Genomic DNA, 17,578 nt, shown 5'->3' with positions numbered 1-17,578 from the left:
ACCCTCGGGCAGTGTCCACTGGGCCGTGTCCAGCTCGTGCTGTGCTTGCTTTGCTGCTCACGGCTTCTTTCTTTAACTGAACGGGCCCAAAGGTCAAAAACTCAGGGGACGTCCCCTTAAAATCGAGACACCCTGCTTCTCCTAAAACACAAAGCTCGGAAGCTGGGGCAGCTGTCACCCCACGGCCGCGCGGGAACAACTGGTGTGAGCTGACGGGGGGCTGGCCCTTTAGATGGGCGTCCATGCTCTGCGGTGCCACTGCCCCTACTGGGCCCTCTTGTCTGCTTGTGACACGAGACCCCTGACACTCTGGTCTCCCTCAGAGACTTACTGAGAGTCCCCTTGGCTCCAAGCTGTGGGCCCGACCCTGATGCGCTTTACACACCAGCCCTGGACCACCTGCAGACGCTCAGAACAGCATCGACACTACGTGCGCGGTGAGTCTCACGTGGCTGTGACTTTGGAAGAGAGATGTGAAGTCAAACAACGATGATAAGCGTGAATCTGATGACCTGTATCTTTTCCAAAACCAGTGGCAGAACTGGGTCCCCGGGTTCTCACAGCTAAGCTACCGGAGGCTCAAGATGGGGTTTAAGTTAAAGTAATTAAGAAAGAAAATGTAGAGCCACGGTTCTCAACAATGTCAATGTCTTCAGTTGGTTGTCACAACTGGGGGGAGGGGAGCTCCTGGCACGTGGCGGGTGGAGACCAGGGAAGCTGCCCCACACCCCACAGGGCCCGGGACGCCCCACATCAGAGAGTCCTCCAGCCCCAGATGTCAGTCGTGCTGAGGCTGAGAAACCCTGACCTAGCATCAGAGATTCTATCAGTCACCTATTATAATTCTATTATCTATCATTTATTATCTATCTATTCAGCCAGGGTTCCCCAACCCCTGGGCCGCGGACCGGTACCGGTCCACAGCCTGTTAGGAACCGGGCCGCACAGCAGGAGGTGACCAGTGGGCAAACGAGCGAAGCTTCATCTGTCTCCCCACCGCTCCCCACGGCTCGCATTACCGTCTGAACTATCCCGCCATCGCTTGCATTACTGCCCGAATTATCCTGCCACCCCCCTCGCCCCATCCGTGGAAAAACTGTCATCCATGAAACCGGTCCCTGGTGTCAGAAAGGTTGGGGACTGCTGTATTCATCTATCTCTCTATCATCTATCTAGACCCACCTATCAATATTCATCATCTTCTATCAATATTTGTCAATAATGTCTATCCATCATCATCTATCTCTCAAACTATCCGTATTACCTATCAATCATCTGTCAATATCTATCATCTATTGATCACTATCTATCAGTACTTATCTATCAGCATTTATCTAATAATATTTATCTATCAACAACATCTACCTATAGATTCACGTATCTATAGATCCATCTATCTACCTATCATCTATCCACACCTATCAATAGCTATCATTTTATCAATATCTATCAATATCTATCAATCACCTATCAAACTATCCATATTATCTATCGATCATCTATCATCTATAATGTATCACTACTTATCTATCAGTATTTATCTAATAATATTGATCTATCAATAGCTGTCACTTATCTATAGCTCTATCCACCTGTCTCTACCGTAGTGATTCCCAATTACAACTGATTTTGCCCCCAGGAGACACTTGTCAATGTCTGGGGACATTGTTGGTTGTCGCACTGGGGGGAGGGGAGCTCCTGGCACGTGGCGGGTGGAGACCAGGGAAGCTGCCCCGCACCCCGCAGGGCCCGGGACGCCCCGCCTCAGAGTCCTCCAGCCCCAGGTGCCAGCGGGGGGGACGCCCCGCCTCAGAGTCCTCCAGCCCCAGGTGCCAGCGGGGGGGACGCCCCGCCTCAGAGTCCTCCAGCCCCAGGTGCCAGCGGGGGGGACGCCCCGCCTCAGAGTCCTCCAGCCCCAGGTGCCAGCGGGGGGGACGCCCCGCCTCAGAGTCCTCCAGCCCCAGGTGCCAGCGGGGGGGACGCCCCGCCTCAGAGTCCTCCAGCCCCAGGTGCCAGCGGGGGGAGGCCCCGCCTCAGAGTCCTCCAGCCCCAGGTGCCAGTCGTGCTGAGGCTGAGACGCCCGGTGTGGAGCACGCCGATCACACAGAGAGCAGCACGCAGGGTTTTCCACCCGCATGTTCCAGATTATCCTCCTGCTTTGCCCTGGGGCAGCCCTACTTCCCCTGGAGACTCCCCAAGCAAAAGGATTCTCATCACGACATCATTAGATTAATCCCGTCGGTCGACACCAGGTGACTTCACACATCTGCTCCGGATTCCCAAAGCTAATGCTGTCGCGTTTGGTTCCACGAGAAACCCGGCATTTCGATTCCTCGGAGGCCCTGCAACCAGCCCCCAGGCAGCCCTGGGGCTCAGGAGCGCCACCGACACCGCACCCACCTGACAGCCGCGGCCAGGTGGCCCCAGCACAGGTAGGGGGTCCTGGTCGTGTGCAGCAGCATGTCCCGCTGGGACTTGGGGCTGGCTCTGGCCAGGTAGGTGCTGGCGAGCTCTGTGCTTTCATACACAGCTGAAAACACACAGAACAGAGGGAAAAAAAACCCCAAATGCGTTAGATACCGAGGCATCGCCGACATGCCGACACCAGCATTGGCAACATCCTGCGCGAAGCGCGATTCCTGCCTGGGACCATGGAAATCCCAACAGCTGGACCCTCGTCCTGAAGGACCGGCTGACCTGTGGGCAGCAGACGCACCTGCTGGGTTCAGCTTTGGCAAATCCCACGGGGCGATCCGGTGGAGCGGGTGGAAACAGCCAACGAGCCCGAGGGAAATGTATATTACGGTCTGCGGACCTTTAAATAACAACTGGTTTTAAAATGGACATATGGGGGCAACAGCCCGACTCGTGCAGAGGAAACAAAATCAGGGGAGAAAGGGGCGCTTTTGGGGTGAGCTCAGCTGTGCAGCAGGGACCCGAGCCTGGTGGGGCCGTCATCTTCCCCACAAGGTGCAGGAGGCCCACAGCCCCCGGGGCAGACGGCACCGTGCTCCCCGGCTGGACCCTAAGCCACTCCATCCCTCCAGCCCCCGACAAGGGGGGACGGCCCTGGGCATCTCGGGGCCACATGTCCGAAAGGCTCGTCCGGTGCCTGAGCCCGTCCCGGGGGCCCAGCTGCGGTGCTTGGGGTCCAGCGTGGTCCTGTTCTTGTTCATGGCGTCCCTCCTAGGACAGGAGCGGCTTGTCCTGCTCATGAGGAGGAAGGATCTAGCCTTTCATTGCTTCTGCACAATGTGTACCTGCCCAATGTTTGCGGGTCTCCACGGGGACCCCAGAGGCAGAGCCGGAGTGGACGCTGCCGTCACGGGGCTTCCTAGCCTGCGCGCTTGCCCAGATGCTCACCTGCCTGGGCCGCGTGTCAACGGGGACCACAGGCTCCTCCCATCCCCAGATGCTTCCCACAGAACGTCCAGCATCTTCCACGGCTGTGTCCTGGCCGGGTTTCAGCATGGGCTGGGCATTCAGGGGCAGTGCTGCAGTGGGGGCCGGGAGGGGGACCTGCAAAGCTTGTTCACGTGGTGTGGCTGGCACCTGCTTGATTTCCAAGCCGGGCTATCTGAGCGCTGTCAACCCCTCAGATGATGTCTTCCTGTTCAAGTTAACTCGCCCCCACTGTTTGCACCCCAGAAACCCAACAGGTACACAAGTCCTTGCTGCAAGAAAAAAGCCCACCACCCACCCCTCCCACCTCCAGGCCACCCACTCTTGTTCTATCAAGCGATAGTCCCTACACTTTGCAATTTCACGGATTGACAAAACTCTAAAGAACCATCTGGATGACCGACATAGTGTTGACAATTTTGAATTTTGCAAAGGAAGGACATTAAAAACAAAAAAAAACCCACCTACCATCACCACCTTCCATAAGAGAAAAGCAGCTTCAACACCAAAATAATATACTCTCATCATAAACGGCAACCCCTGAATTGAATCAATTCAGCTTGATGGAAAATTACTCCCTAGAGATTTTTTTTTCACATTTGTATCTTGTTCCTTGGATACTTCATTGGGGTTCCAGTGCATACACCAGCCTGAGGAAACCTCTAGATCGGGAGTTGGTAAATGACATCCCACATTTGCTCTCTGGTTTTGGCCCTCTGCCTGTTTTTGTCAATAAAGTTTTATTGGAACCCTGGCCCACCACCTGTGTTGTCAATAAAGTTTTATTGGAACCCTGGCCCACCACCTGTTTTATCAATAAAGTTTTATTGGAACCCTGGCCCACCACCTGTTTTGTCAATAAAGTTTTATTGGAACCCTGGTCCACCACCTGTTTTGTCAATAAAGTTTTATTGGAACCCTGGCCCACCACCTGTTTTGTCAATAAAGTTTTATTGGAACCCTGGCCCACCATCTGTGTTGTCAATAAAGTTTTATTAGAACCCTGGCCCACCACCTGTTTTGTCAATAAAGTTTTATTGGAACCCTGGCCCACCACCTGTTTTATCAATAAAGTTTTATTAGAACCCCGTTCCACCACCTGTTTTGTTAATAAAGTTTTATTGGAACCCTGGCCCACCACCTGTTTTGTCAATAAAGTTTTATTGGAACCCTGGCCCACCACCTGTTTTATCAATAAAGTTTTATTAGAACCCCATTCCACCACCTGTTTTGTTAATAAAGTTTTATTGGAACCCTGGCCCACCACCTGTTTTGTCAATAAAGTTTTATTGGAACCCTGGCCCGCCACCTGTTTTATCAATAAAGTTTTACTAGAACCCTGTTCCACCACCTGTTTTGTTAATAAAGTTTTCTTGGAACCCTGGCCTACCACCTGTGTTGTCAATGAAGTTTTATTGGCACTCAGCCCCGCCCATTTGTCTCCAGCTGCTTGGGTGCGCCAAAGGCAGAGATGGGTGGCAGCTGCAGAGACCACACGGCCAGCCCACAAGGCTGAGAGTACTTACTCTCTGGCCCTTTACAGAAAAAAAAAATGTGCTGAGGGTACACCTTTAAAATGCCTCCTTCAAAATAGCCAGGATGCTTACCTTTTTCTCTCCTCACTTCCACTTGAAGCAGCTTCAGGGACACACAGGCATCCAGCAGTAGCTCTGTCCCTCGGGAGCTGACGCCCAGACGTGCAGCCACTGCCGCCGAGCCCAGGGCCTCCGGGGCCTCGGCCAGAAGGTCAAAGACTCCCAGCTCACAGGCGGCGAAGAGAACCTCGGGGCAATGGCAGAAACCAGACTCAGCTTTAATTCTCTTAAGAACCACGCTCAGACGCACACACCGTGGGAAGGGAGCGTGCATCTGGAAGTGCTCAGGAAAACAGGGCAGTTCCTCAAAAAATTCAGCATAGGATGACCATAGGATCTAGCAATTCCACTGCTGGGTGTAGACCCAAAAGAACCAAAAGTAGGGAGCCGAACAGATAGCGTGGACACCCGTGTGTTCACGTGAAGCATTCTTCATAATGGCCAAAAGGTGGATGCCACCCAGGTGTCCACTGATGGATGGATGGATAAACAAAATACAGTGTAAAAACAATGGAATATGACTCAGTCTTAGAAAAGATGGGAATTCTGATCCAGGTACAATGTGGATGAACCTTGAGGACATGACGCTGAGTGAGAGAAGCCAGACACAGAAGGACACGTATCGGGGTTCCCTAGAAGAGTCAAATTCACAGAAAGTAGATGGTGGGTCCAGGGGCTCGGGGAGGGGGAGTCAGTGTTTAATGGGGACAAAGTTTGGGAAGATGAGAAAGTTCTGGACATGATGGTGGGGATGGTTGCCCAACAATATAAATGGACTTGATGCCAATGAACTGTGCCCTTAAAAATGGTTGAAATGGTAAATTTTATAGTATGTCTATTTTACCACAACAAAAACATTTTTTAAATGATGCTTCCACCTTGCACCCAAGAAGAGACTGCTCCTGCTGTTTGAGGGGTTGAGCCCTAATCCTGCCCCATGGAGAGGATGGATTGGTCCCCAGGGAGGGTGGGCGCCAGGACCCGGTGGGGGCTGCCCCCCTAGAGGCAGGGGCCAAGGGGGTCATTCATGGGCTGGCCAGCCGGGCAGGAGCAAAGGTGTGGGAGCCTGGGAGGTCCAGGCGTCTGCAGCAGCTGCCCCCGCCCTGTCCGTCCACAGAAGCTCTTCACGGAACCCGCCCGGAACAGCATCAGGCTGCAGAAAGAACAGCAGGAGCCTGTCCTGGGAAATGCACGCCCCCCGTGAGGGACTCCGAGGTCCCCAAAGGGGACGCCTGAGGGATAGCGAGGGGCACATGCAACCACGGGAAACCACCCGTGAGTTTTCAGAATCCTATAATCCTCTCTCTGTCCCTCGCTAGTCACAGTGATCACCTGGGAGCAGAAATTCGGGGGATGGGGGACAGACAGGGCCTTCTGCCTTTTCATTCTGGACCCTTCCTTCTGCATTGTTTTCATTTTCCAAACAAGGAAATATACGCATTCCTTTTTTTTTCCTTAAGGTGTCAGCGGTGTTCCCTACCTGCTGGTGTCAAGAGTCTTAAGATGGTTTCTCTTTTCCTCTCTCCATCTAAAGAAGTGAATAGGGTGCCTCCAAATAATACATAAAGGGTAAAAAAAATGATTAAACCATCAATGCATTTTTTTCCCTTGCACACATGGTTTGGGATAATACTGGCCATGAGAGGTGGATCCATAAACACCCCACGAGGAGAGACAATTTTTTTTCTTTTTTTCTTTTCCAGAATTGTACCCTAGATTTCGGGTACAATTTTTATTTTTATTTTTTTGAAGTAGAATGGCTTTACAATGTCGTGTTAGTTTCAGGTGTACAGCAAAGTGATTCAGTTACATATAAAAGAATACAGGTATACATGCTTTTTCAGATTCTTTTCCCATATAGATTACAAAATATTGAGTATAGCTCCCTGCGCTGTACAGTAGGTCCTTGTTGTTTATCTAGTCTTTTTCATTTTTAAAAATTAAAAAAAAATTTTACTGGAGTAGAGTTGGTTTACAGCGTTGTCTTAGTTTCAGGTGTGCAGTGGAGAGATGGTTTCTTGAGACAATGTGTTTCCCACACTTACTATGAGGCTTGTTTTAACAGCATAAAAATAAGACCTGTGTCTATGTTAACTAGGGAAGTTGCTGCTTCCCGACCCACGATTACACTGGAAAGCCCTCCAAATGCGTGTGGGAGAGGGGAGTGTAATACTATTGTGTTAATTCCTAATTCTGTTATTAAGGTTCTAGTAACTGTTATTCTATTAAGGCAGCAGCACTACCGATGTTTGGGGCTGGATCATCCTCTGATGTGGGGTGTCCAGGGCACTGTGGGGTGTGGACCAGCTTCCCTGGTCTCCACCCACCAGATGTCAGGAGCTCCCCCTCCCCCCACCCCAGCTGTGACAAGCAAACATGTCCCCAGACATTGACAAGTGTGCCCCCGGGGGCACAGTCCCCATTTGAGAACCATTATATTAAAATAAAGTTCCATCAACGGCTCACTCTACGAAGATTATATTTTATATTAACTCTCGTTAAGATTGTATCCATGGGGCTTCCCTGGTGGCGCAGTGGTTGAGAATCTGCCCGCCAATGCAGGGGACACGGGTTCGAGCCCTGGTCTGGGAAGATCCCACATGCCGCGGAGCAGCTGGGCCCGTGAGCCACAACTACTGAGCCTGCGCGTCTGGAGCCTGTGCTCCGCAACGGGAGAGGCCGCGACGGTGAGAGGCCCGCGCACTGCGATGAAGAGTGGCCCCCGCTTGCTGCAACTAGAGAAAGCCCTCGCACAGAAACGAAGACCCAACACAGCCAAAAATAAATAAATAAATTAATTTAAAAAAAAAAACAAACAAAGATTGTATCCACTCCTATTCCCTTAAGGTTGCATTAACTCTTATTTTATTAAGATTGTATCTACTCTTCTTAAGGTACTATTGGCTGTTATCCTATTAAGGTCGCATGAAGTCTTACTGCATTAAGGCTGCACTAAGTTGTATCCTATTAAGATGGTATTAGCTCTTGTAGTGAGGTTGTATTAACTCCTGGTATAGTAAATGGCAATCACTCCTGTTCTATTGAGATGTTATTAACTCTCATTCCATGAAGGTTGTATTCAGATTTTTTCTATTAAGGTTTTATTAAGTCTCGTTCTACTAAGGATGTGTTGAGGTGTATTCTCTGAAGATGGTACTAGTTCTTCTTCTGTTAAAGTTGTGTTGATTCTCGCTCTGTGAGGTTTGCATTACCTCTTACCCTGTTATGATTGTATGAGCTCCCGTATTAAGGTTGTAGTCACTCTTTGTGTATGAAGATTTTATGAATTCTTATTCTATGTGGTTGTAGTACGTTTTATTCTCTTAACGTTGGATGAACCTCTTGTCTGGATGAACCTCTTGTCGTATTGAGATTCTATTAACTCTTGTCCTATTAACGGTTGTATTGTTTTATCTGATTAAGACGGTGTTAGCTTTTATGTAGTGAGGTTGTATTAACTCTTATTATAGTAAAGCTGTAATCACGCTTCTATTGAGAGGTTATTGACTTATTCTTTTAAGGCTGCATTCAGCTTTATTCTACAGAGATTTTATTAACTCTCTCATTCTGTTCAGGTTGTATTAAGTTTTATTCTAGTACAATTGCATCTGCGCTGGTTCTGTTACGGGTGACAGCACATGGCACGAAACTGCGTGCACCAAAGCGACTTTCCTCCCAAGATTTACAAGCCACCGAACGCCCTCTGAGCACGCAGCTGGCACCGAGTAAAGAGCGGGCAGCCCCAGCCGGCTGGGGACGGGATGGGAGCACAGCCAGGTCGCGTGTTCAAGCCAGGGGAAGGCAGCAAGTTACTCTGTTCTCTGCAAGGTCCTCTTCCCTGTATCTCAGTGGCGCTAAGATAGGCGTCGTGGCCCTCGGGGGTCCCCGGGTAGCATTGGGGGATCCGGGGCTTGGATGGGAAAGACGCTTCGCTCCCCTTTTCGGTCCACCCTTCCTGAATCTGAGCACCCGCCTCGAGGACAAAGTCCGCCCAGACCACGCACGTGTGACCACGTGGCCAGGAGGAGCCACACCATCCTCAGGTGCACGACAGCGGCCGCAGAGACCGTGGGACCCTGCCGGCGGGCAGTGCCCTCCCCGATGCCGGGGGTCTGCATGGACCACCAGCTGCAGACAGCGCCCCGTCTTGCTGCCGCAGACCCGCACACCCCTCCCCTCCCGCCAGCATGGCCAAGCTCGGGGCATCTCTAGGCCCCGAGGACAGTCAGCTGCCACGTGGTGAGGCTGGAGGCTCACTCGAGAGAGCCTGGAGGGATCCTGCTCTCCCGGAGACAGACCCAGCCTCGCCCTCAAGCAAGCGGAGACTGGCTTTTGCCCCTACCCGCCGCCCAGCAGCTCTGCACACGGCGACCTTCACCACCTGGACCCCAAAGCGAGGACGGACTGGGTTCCCAGTGCATCCGGCCGAAGGCCAGCATCCGCCGCTCACACCCTCATTCAACACACCCGCCACCCCTGTCTCTCTACAGCGTAAAGTCCAACTCTAACTTCCCTCCACTTCTCATTGAAGCAAAAATTCAAGTAGCACAAGAATCACCTTTAACCATTTTAGACTAAACAGCTCAGGGGCGTTTAGCACATTCACAATGTTGTGTAACCACCACCTCTCTCTGGTTCCAGAACCTTCTCACTCCCCCCAAAGGAGACCCCGTCCCCATGAGCCGTCACTCCCCATCCCCCTCCCCCAGGCCCTGGCACCACAAACCCACTCTCTGTCTGTCTGATTTGCCTGTCCTGGACGTCTCCTATAAACAGAGTCACACACCCTGTGACCTTCTGTGTCTGGCACTTTCACTGCACGTAACATTCATTCAGCCACGAGAAGGGATGAAACACTCACGTCCACTACATCGTGGGTGAACCTTTCAAAGCTGCCTCGATTTTAAACGCATCACCTTGTGTTTAGGGTGTAGCAGACAAGCACCCGTATTCCTCGACCACAGAGTGCTTGAAATAAGTTGCTACCTGTATTCCAATAACCACCATCTCCTTTGTAATCTTATCTAGCTCAGGTTAAGCTTTCATGAACACCATTCTGAGACGCAGTCCATGGGGGTCAACAGATCCCCAGAAGGGCCCCAGGCCCCGAGGGCCAAGCTTCTGCACATAGTCTTGTCCAGAGTTCCAGGACATTCTCACCCCCACCCCCCAGAGGAGACCAAACAATCCAGGTGGCGGCCTCAGGCTGTCTGCCCGCCCACCCGCTAGCTCTCAGAGCTTCCTACCTGGGAGACCATGAAGGCACTGGAATATTCCTTCAGGAGACGGTAGCCCTCCTCCCCAGGGGGAACCCATCTTCCTTCCAGGCCAGCCTGGCTTGGAGGACCCAATCGTCCTGGCTTCGGGAATCACGGGTCTGTGAGCAAGCTGAGGGGACGGCCAGGGGCTCAGTGCTGATGCCACAAGCTCTTTGCTGGAGGCCCGGGAGTGAGCCCAAGATGGATTATTCTAGAAAATTCCATCAGCTTGATTAAGGGGATGACAAAGCTTATGGGGACCGCCGGGGTTTCTGCTCACTCCTTCTGTCCCTGATGAGCACACAGCCCTAAAATCACCTGCACCCCCAGCCCCTGCCCGCCCTTGCACCATCAGCTGTGGAACTGGTCCCAAACCCATATGCCCACTAATCCCTGGCGTTGATGACTCATTGGATGGATTGAACAGGCTCTGGGCCCTTCATATGGGGAGAGAGGGGGTGTATGAATTTTCTGGTGCAGCTGTAACAAATGACCACAAGCTGGGGGGCTGTAAACCACAAACATTCATCCTCACCTAGTCCTGGAGACCAGACGTCTGAGGTCAAGGTGTCCCAGGGCCGCGCTCCCTCCAGAGGCTCCAGGGGAGGGTCCTTCCCGCCTCTTCCAGCTTCTGGGGGCTCCAGGCGTCCCTGGGCTTGTGGCCGCCTCCCTCCCGTCTCTGCCTCTGTCTTCCCGGGGCTTCTCCTCTGTGTCTGGGTCTCTCCTCTTCTGTCTCTTAGAAGGACCCTGTCATTGGATGTAGGGCCACCCTCATCCAGATGACCTCATCTCAGACCCTTCACTTCATCATATCTGCAAACACCCCTTTTCCAAATAAGGTCCCGTTCCTGGGTTCTGGGGATTAGGACAAGGACATATGTTTTGGGGGGGCCATCATTTAATCTGCTACACCAGGGTGATCAGTTATTGCCACTGGAGGCGTTTCAATCACCAATGAACCATGGTGAGCCATGCTAATCCCAGAGGAAGCCCAGAACCCGCCCTGAACCGGGTCCTGCCACGGCCCAGCCCCGCTGGGGAGCTGCTCCCCAACTTTTCCAGCCATTTCTAACGCTCAGGTTTAAACCCTCAGAGCCCAGATGGGGGCTGCAGCTTTCCCCCGCACCTGCCCCTGCCGTGGTGGCCCTCCTGCCTTTTTCAACCCTGGATCCCAGCAAGCAGGACCTCAGTGCCAGCTGACCATGCCACGGTGGACACAGCCTGAAGGCGAGAGCGATGGGGGACCCCTCGGAGGGACCCACAGGAGGGCAGAGGGACTGGCCATCGAGACCATTTGCTTGATTAAAACGCAAGTAGCCCTTTCTCAGCCAAATCCCCCTTGGCTGCAGGATCAATGCGGGATCTTCACTTAAGGGGATTAGTCTAGTAATGAGATTGAGCGATGAGAAGAACCAGGACACACGCAGAGACTGAACCTATGAAATTCAAGGTCGGGGCTTGGATTTACTCTTCCAGGGGCAGGAAGTGTTCCCGACCAGGGGTCTTGGCCTCCTTAAGCAATAGAAATTGACCAGAGGCCAGACAAGAAATTCAGGCAAAGCTTTACTGCGGTCCCTGCTGCAGCAGCGGGGGAGCGAGAACAGGTAACAGGTGCCCTGGCCCCGCTCCCCGAGGAGGGGGGAGCTGGTTCCTTATACGGGGTGAGGGTAGGGGTGTGTCCAGGGGTCGGGCTGGAGGGGAGGCGGCTTAGGTGGGCTGCCCACCCCTTAGGTGGTGTCGTGTGCAGGGGGCATGCGCAGTGCCTTGCTTTTGCTCCTGGCTCTTCAGAGGTCACAGTTGGTTTTTGGTCTTTTTATCTTTTGTCCAGATTGGCTCCAGCTGCGCATGCACGCAGTTATTTTTAGTCCCTTATAGTTTCTTTGTATTTCGCTGCTCCAGGAGAGGTGTGTCCAGGGGCAAGCCCTGCCGCAAAGGGTCCCGGGTCCCGGCCCGTCTCAGAAGGACTTGGAGGCCACGAGAGCCCCAGGGGGCCTGGCCGTGCCGAGCTGCCTATCGGAGCAGCATCTGTGCCGCGCAACCGGGCCCTGAACGGCCCCCGTTTCTACCAGAAGAAGGAAGACGGCATCCTGACAGAAGGCTACTCTCATCGGCCAGAAAAGAAGTTATGTTGACGAGTGCTCTTTAAAAATGAGCCTAGGGGCTTCCCTGGCAGTGCAGTGGTTAAGAAGACTCCGCGCCTCCACGGCAGGGTGTGTGGGTTCGATCCCCGGTTGGGGAACTAAGATGCCACGTGCCGCGCAGCGAGGCCAAAGAAAATAAAAGCAAAAAGCACACAGATATCCGCTGGAGAGATTGCGGGTTTGGTTCCAGGCCACCCCAGTAAAACAAATATTGTAAGTCATAGTAATAACATCAAAAACCATAGACACCGTAACAAATAATTTAAAGGTTTGAAATGCTGCGAGAACGACCAAAATGTGACACAGAGACACAAAGTGAGCAAATGATGTTGGAAAAATGGCGCTGATAGACTTGCTCGACGCAGGGGGGGCCCCAAACCTTCCATTTCTAAAAAGCCCACCACCTGTAAAGTGCAGTAAAGCAAAGCATGACGAAACAAGGTCTGCCCATCCGTGGAAACTTAGGAAGCACCAGAGCACGAAAGTAGCCTCAGGTGATCGCACGCACAGGCTGCAGGAAAATGCACGGCCTGCTCGGGGCCGCGTGGCCTCCCTGCCTCTGTCTCCGGGGGGCCCTGCACGTCAGTGTTGAGGACACACACGAGCAGGGCAGAGGCGGATATGCCCACCGCTCCTCTGCTTCCAGCACGGCAGCTTGCAAACAGCCTCTTCCGCTTTCACTGCAAACAGCCGTACGCGTTTTAAGAACATCTCTAAATCATACGAGCCAGTAAAACGCTGACTGGTCAAGATCCATGCGCCCCTACGTTCACAGCAGCACTATTCACAGTAGCCAAGACACGGAAGCCACCTAAGTGTCCATCGGCAGAGGAATGGATAAAGAAGATGTGGCACAGATACACAATGGAATACGACTCAGCTATAAAAAAGAATGAAATCATGCTATTTGCAGCAATGTGGTGGACCTAGAGATGATCCTACTGAGTGAAGCAAGCCAGCCCGAGAAAGAGAAATGTCATATAATGTCACTTATACGTGGAATCTAAAATATGACACAAACACCTACGAAACAGAAACAAACTCACAGACATAGAGAATAGACTTGTGATCGCCAAGGGCGAGGGGGTGGGGGAGGGATGGATCGGGAGTTTGGGGTTAGTAGATGCAAACTATGACATTTAGGATGGATCAACAAGGTCCTACTGTAGAGCACAGGGGACTATATTCAATATCCCGGGATAAACCATCATGGAAAAGAATATGAAAAAGAATACATATACACGTATAACTGAAACACTTTGCTGTGCAGCAGAAATTAACATATTGTAAATCAACTCTACCTCCATAAAATAAATGTTTTTTTAAAATCTCTAACTTAAACGTAGGCACAAATGTATAATGTCTCTGAAGAATGCTTTCACGCCTGCCCAGAGAACATCACAGGGAGTTTAATTGATGGAGAGAAATCCCCTTTCCTGGAGAGAAAAATCTATACTGTGATTCCCAACACGGCTGCTGCGGTAGAAACGTGGGATCTCCCCAAAGTTAACCCGTGAATCGCGGGCACTTTTGTAAAAAGGTCTAAGGAAGCTTAGGGGGTGAATCCACGGACTTGGAGCCTCTGATGATTTCAGCATCGAGACACCTCGTTCTCGAGACGCTTACCCTCACATCTGGCGACAGGCTCTGACCTCAGGAACCACAGTAGGATTTAAGGAAACAGAGAAGGAGCAGGACCCTTTACCTGCCCAAATCCTCCACCTTGATTGCATGTGGGAGCCGCCTGGGGGAGGGGCCTTTCCTGGGCTGGCTTGGACCCCCGAATCAGGAAATCAGGCTTTCGGCTTTTTAAACACTCCCAGGGCTGACGTGCAAGGAAGATGGAAAATCAGAGATTCAACATGATCTAGTCATTAGGTGAGAAATGGTTGAATCAATTCCAAAATGTACCTTCAAAAACCCCAAACACTTAACATCTCTGAAATTGGGATGTTGCACTGGGTTGAAGACTGTCCCCCTAAAATTCCTGGAACCTCAGAAAAGACCTTATTTGGAAAAGCAGTCTTTGCGTGTGTGATGCAGTGAAGGGTCTGAGATGTGGTCCTCCTGGAGGAGGGTGGCCCTACATCCAGTGACAGGGTCCTTCTAAGAGACAGAAGAGGAGAGACACAGACACAGAGGAGAAGCCCCGTGAAGACAGAGGCAGAGACGGGAGCGAGGCGGCCACAAGCCCAGGGACGCCTGGAGCCCCCAGAAGCTGGAAGAGGCGGGAAGGACCCTCCCCCGGAGCCTCTGGAGGGACCTCGGCCCTGGGACACCTTGACCCTCACATGCCTGGCCTCCAGGACTGGGGAAGGATGACTGTTTGTTACTTTAAGCCCCCAGCTTGTGGCCATCTGTCACAGACGCCCCAGGAAACCCATACAGACTTCTCACCAGTAGCGGCGAGTCACGGCTCAGGGGCGGACGGCAGGGTTCCTGTTTCAGAGGTGCACGCCTAACTCTGCGCCTTGCAGCGGGTGGGGTCCAAGGCTGAGGAGATACTCAGCTGGTGTAAGGACGATGCACGAGCAGGAGAGACGCCCCGGGCTGTGAGCCGCGTGGGCCTAAGCCTGGAGAGGCGGAAGCATGGCGGGTGGGCGGGGCCTCACCATCCTCTGCTCCGCCCCGCGGCCCAGGAGGGCGGGGCTGGCCGACGTCTGGGGAGCTGTACACCCTCCAGCCCCGGAACCAAACCAGCCTTCTAAACCTTTTCAAAGATCGAGGCGCCCAGGGACTTGTAGCCGAGTAGGACCCTCTGGGGCCTTCCCGGGACAGACCCCTCCCCCATGCCCTCTGCCGTAGCTCCTCCCTAAAGTACTTACATAACAGTATCTGAGGCAGGTTCCCGGAGTTGTTTTGCAGATGCTAAAACCACCACCAGGTGGAAGAAATGAACTACCTGATGATCATGAGCACGCAGCCCCCAGACCTACTGGCACCTAAGGACTGATGACGTTAACCCCTGTGACCCCGTCCTGGTACCTCACCGTCAGTCAATCAGAGAATCGTGCAGGAGCTGATCACACATCCTGGGACACGCCTACCGCACTTTGCCTTTAAAAATGCTTTGCCGAAACCCTTCGGGGAGTTTGGGTTTTTTGAGCACCAGCCCTGTTCTCCTTGCTGGGCCCTGCAATAAAGCTGCACTTTCCTTCACCACAGGGGTGAAGGAGATTGGCTTTACTGCGCACAGGTGAGCGGACCCGAGTTTGGTTCCGTTACAGAGTTAGACCAAGAACCCGGGAAAGGAGAAATCAAAGAAAAAGCCAAAACACTATATTCTTAGGTTTTTATTCGTGTAAAGTGCACATAACATAAAACTGACCATTTTAACCATTTAAAGTAAACAGCTCAGAAGCATTTAGGACTTTCACAGTGTTGTGCAAACATCACCTCTGTCAAACATTCCCATCCCCCCAAGGAGACCCCGTCCCCATGAAAAGTCACTCCCCCTCCCCCTCCCCCAGTCCCTGACAACCATGAATCTCCTTTCTTGTCTCTATGGATTTGCGTGTTCTGGACGTTTCCTATCAACGGAATTACACACTGTGTGTCCTTCTGGGTCCGCTTCTCTCACTGAGCATCGTGTGTTCAAGGTCCATCCACGTGGTAGCCTGTGTCAGAGCTTCACTCCTTTTCATGGCTGCATAATATTCCACAGTGTGGGTGGACCCCAGGCTGTGTATCCATCCATCCATCCATCCATCCGTCCATCCATCCATCCATCCATCCATCCATGGACACTTGGGTTGTTTCCACATTTATCGACGTTGTAAATACTGCTGTTATGAATATCCCTGTACAAGCTTTTCTTAGATGACTGTTTTCAGTTCCTCTGGGTGTACACTTAGCGGTGGGATGACGGGGTCCCACGGTACGTCTCTGTTTAAGTTTTTAGGAAACTGCTAAACTGCTTCCCACAGCAGCTGCCCTATTTACATTCCCACCAACAGTGCAAACGGACCCAATTTCTCCACATCCTCGTCAGTGTTTATTTCCCTTTTATTATTACTATCAGTGATGATGATTAGTAGAGTAGTAGTACTGCGTTCTAGTGGGTTCTGGTTTTTTTAATTGAGCAATTTGTTTTCTTTTTAGTTTGGAGCCTGGGGCCGCAGGACGATTTAACTTGCTGCCCTAAAGCAAGGGGGAACGTGATTGGAGAAGGGTGAGTTCAGACGTACTCGGAGACCACCTGGTATTCGTTACTTGCAGCTCCTGTAATACCTCCGACTGGGGGCTTATAAACAAAACACATTTATTCCTCACGGTCCCGGAGGCTGGACGTCCGAGATCCCGGTGAGGGCAGATTTAGCATCTGGTGAGGACCCTCCTCCTGGTTCCTAGATGGACGTCTTCTCGCTGTGTCCTCACACGGAGGAAGGGGCCAGGGAGCTCTCTGGGGTCTCTTTTCTAAGGACACTAATCCCATCCACGGGGGCTCCACCCTCATGACCTCGTCACCTCCCAGAAGCCCCACCTCCTGACACCATCGCCTTGGGGGTAAGGGCCCCCCCCAACACGTCTGAATTTGGGGGGACGCAAACGTTCCGTCTACAGCGCCTGGGTGCGAGCGTTCTGACGGGGCGGTGAGGGTGGTGGGAGTGTGAGGGCAGTGCCTGAGTTGCCGGGCGGGAGAGAAGACCCTCCTGCAGGGGTTTTATGGACGAGAGCAGAGATGGGGGCACTCAGGCTGAAGCGGGTGTGGGGAGACACGTACACAGCTTGGGGGTGGAGACGTCAGCCTGTCCGCGGGCTGACTGGAGGGGCCTGATGTGAGAGGGGGGTGCGTATGGCACCCGGGAAGGCCTGCCCGGAGGAGGGGGCTGGGCCTCAGGCACGCCATGTGCGCGTGGGCAGCGGGGCAGGTGGGAGGGGCGGGAAGGGACGCTCCGCGGAGCGCACCCCCTCCTCCGACACTGCATCAGCATCACCTGGAAAACACCTGTTACAGGTGCTCCATCCGCCCCCCCACACCTGCCGGGTGGGATCCTGCCTTTTCCTCTCACCCCGAGGTGAGTCCAGAACACCTGCAAGTCTGAAACCAGACCGCCATCCTGGGGCAGGGGTCTTTCAGGGACCCCCCTACGCGCTTTTTTAAAAAAAATATCATCTAAATGCAAATGCAAATGGTGCAATGTTTGGCATATAATAGACATTTTTCAAATTTGCTGCATTC

At 52.5% G+C, this 17,578-nt stretch overlaps 1 protein-coding gene across 1 annotated transcript in view; it reads right to left on the bottom strand.

Annotated features, from left to right (window-relative positions):
• ASMT (acetylserotonin O-methyltransferase) overlaps positions 1 to 14,682 on the bottom strand; it is a 45,515-nt gene extending 30,833 nt beyond the window's left edge. The window contains exons 1-3 of the mRNA XM_082377804.1: positions 10,244 to 14,682; positions 5,010 to 5,184; positions 2,401 to 2,530 (exon numbers count right to left, since the gene is read on the bottom strand). Coding sequence (XP_082233930.1) covers positions 2,401 to 2,530; positions 5,010 to 5,184; positions 10,244 to 10,255 — 317 coding nt within the window. The 5' untranslated portion in view covers positions 10,256 to 14,682. The remainder of the gene's footprint in view (positions 1 to 2,400; positions 2,531 to 5,009; positions 5,185 to 10,243) is intronic.
• Between the last annotated feature and the right edge of the window lie 2,896 nt (positions 14,683 to 17,578).

The sequence above is a fragment of the Balaenoptera borealis genome (assembly GCF_965194805.1).
Source record: "Balaenoptera borealis genome assembly, chromosome: X".
Lineage (NCBI taxonomy): Eukaryota > Metazoa > Chordata > Mammalia > Artiodactyla > Balaenopteridae > Balaenoptera > Balaenoptera borealis.
The sequence above is the reverse complement of the archived record's forward strand: the minus strand, read 5'-3'. Positions and strand labels throughout refer to the sequence as shown.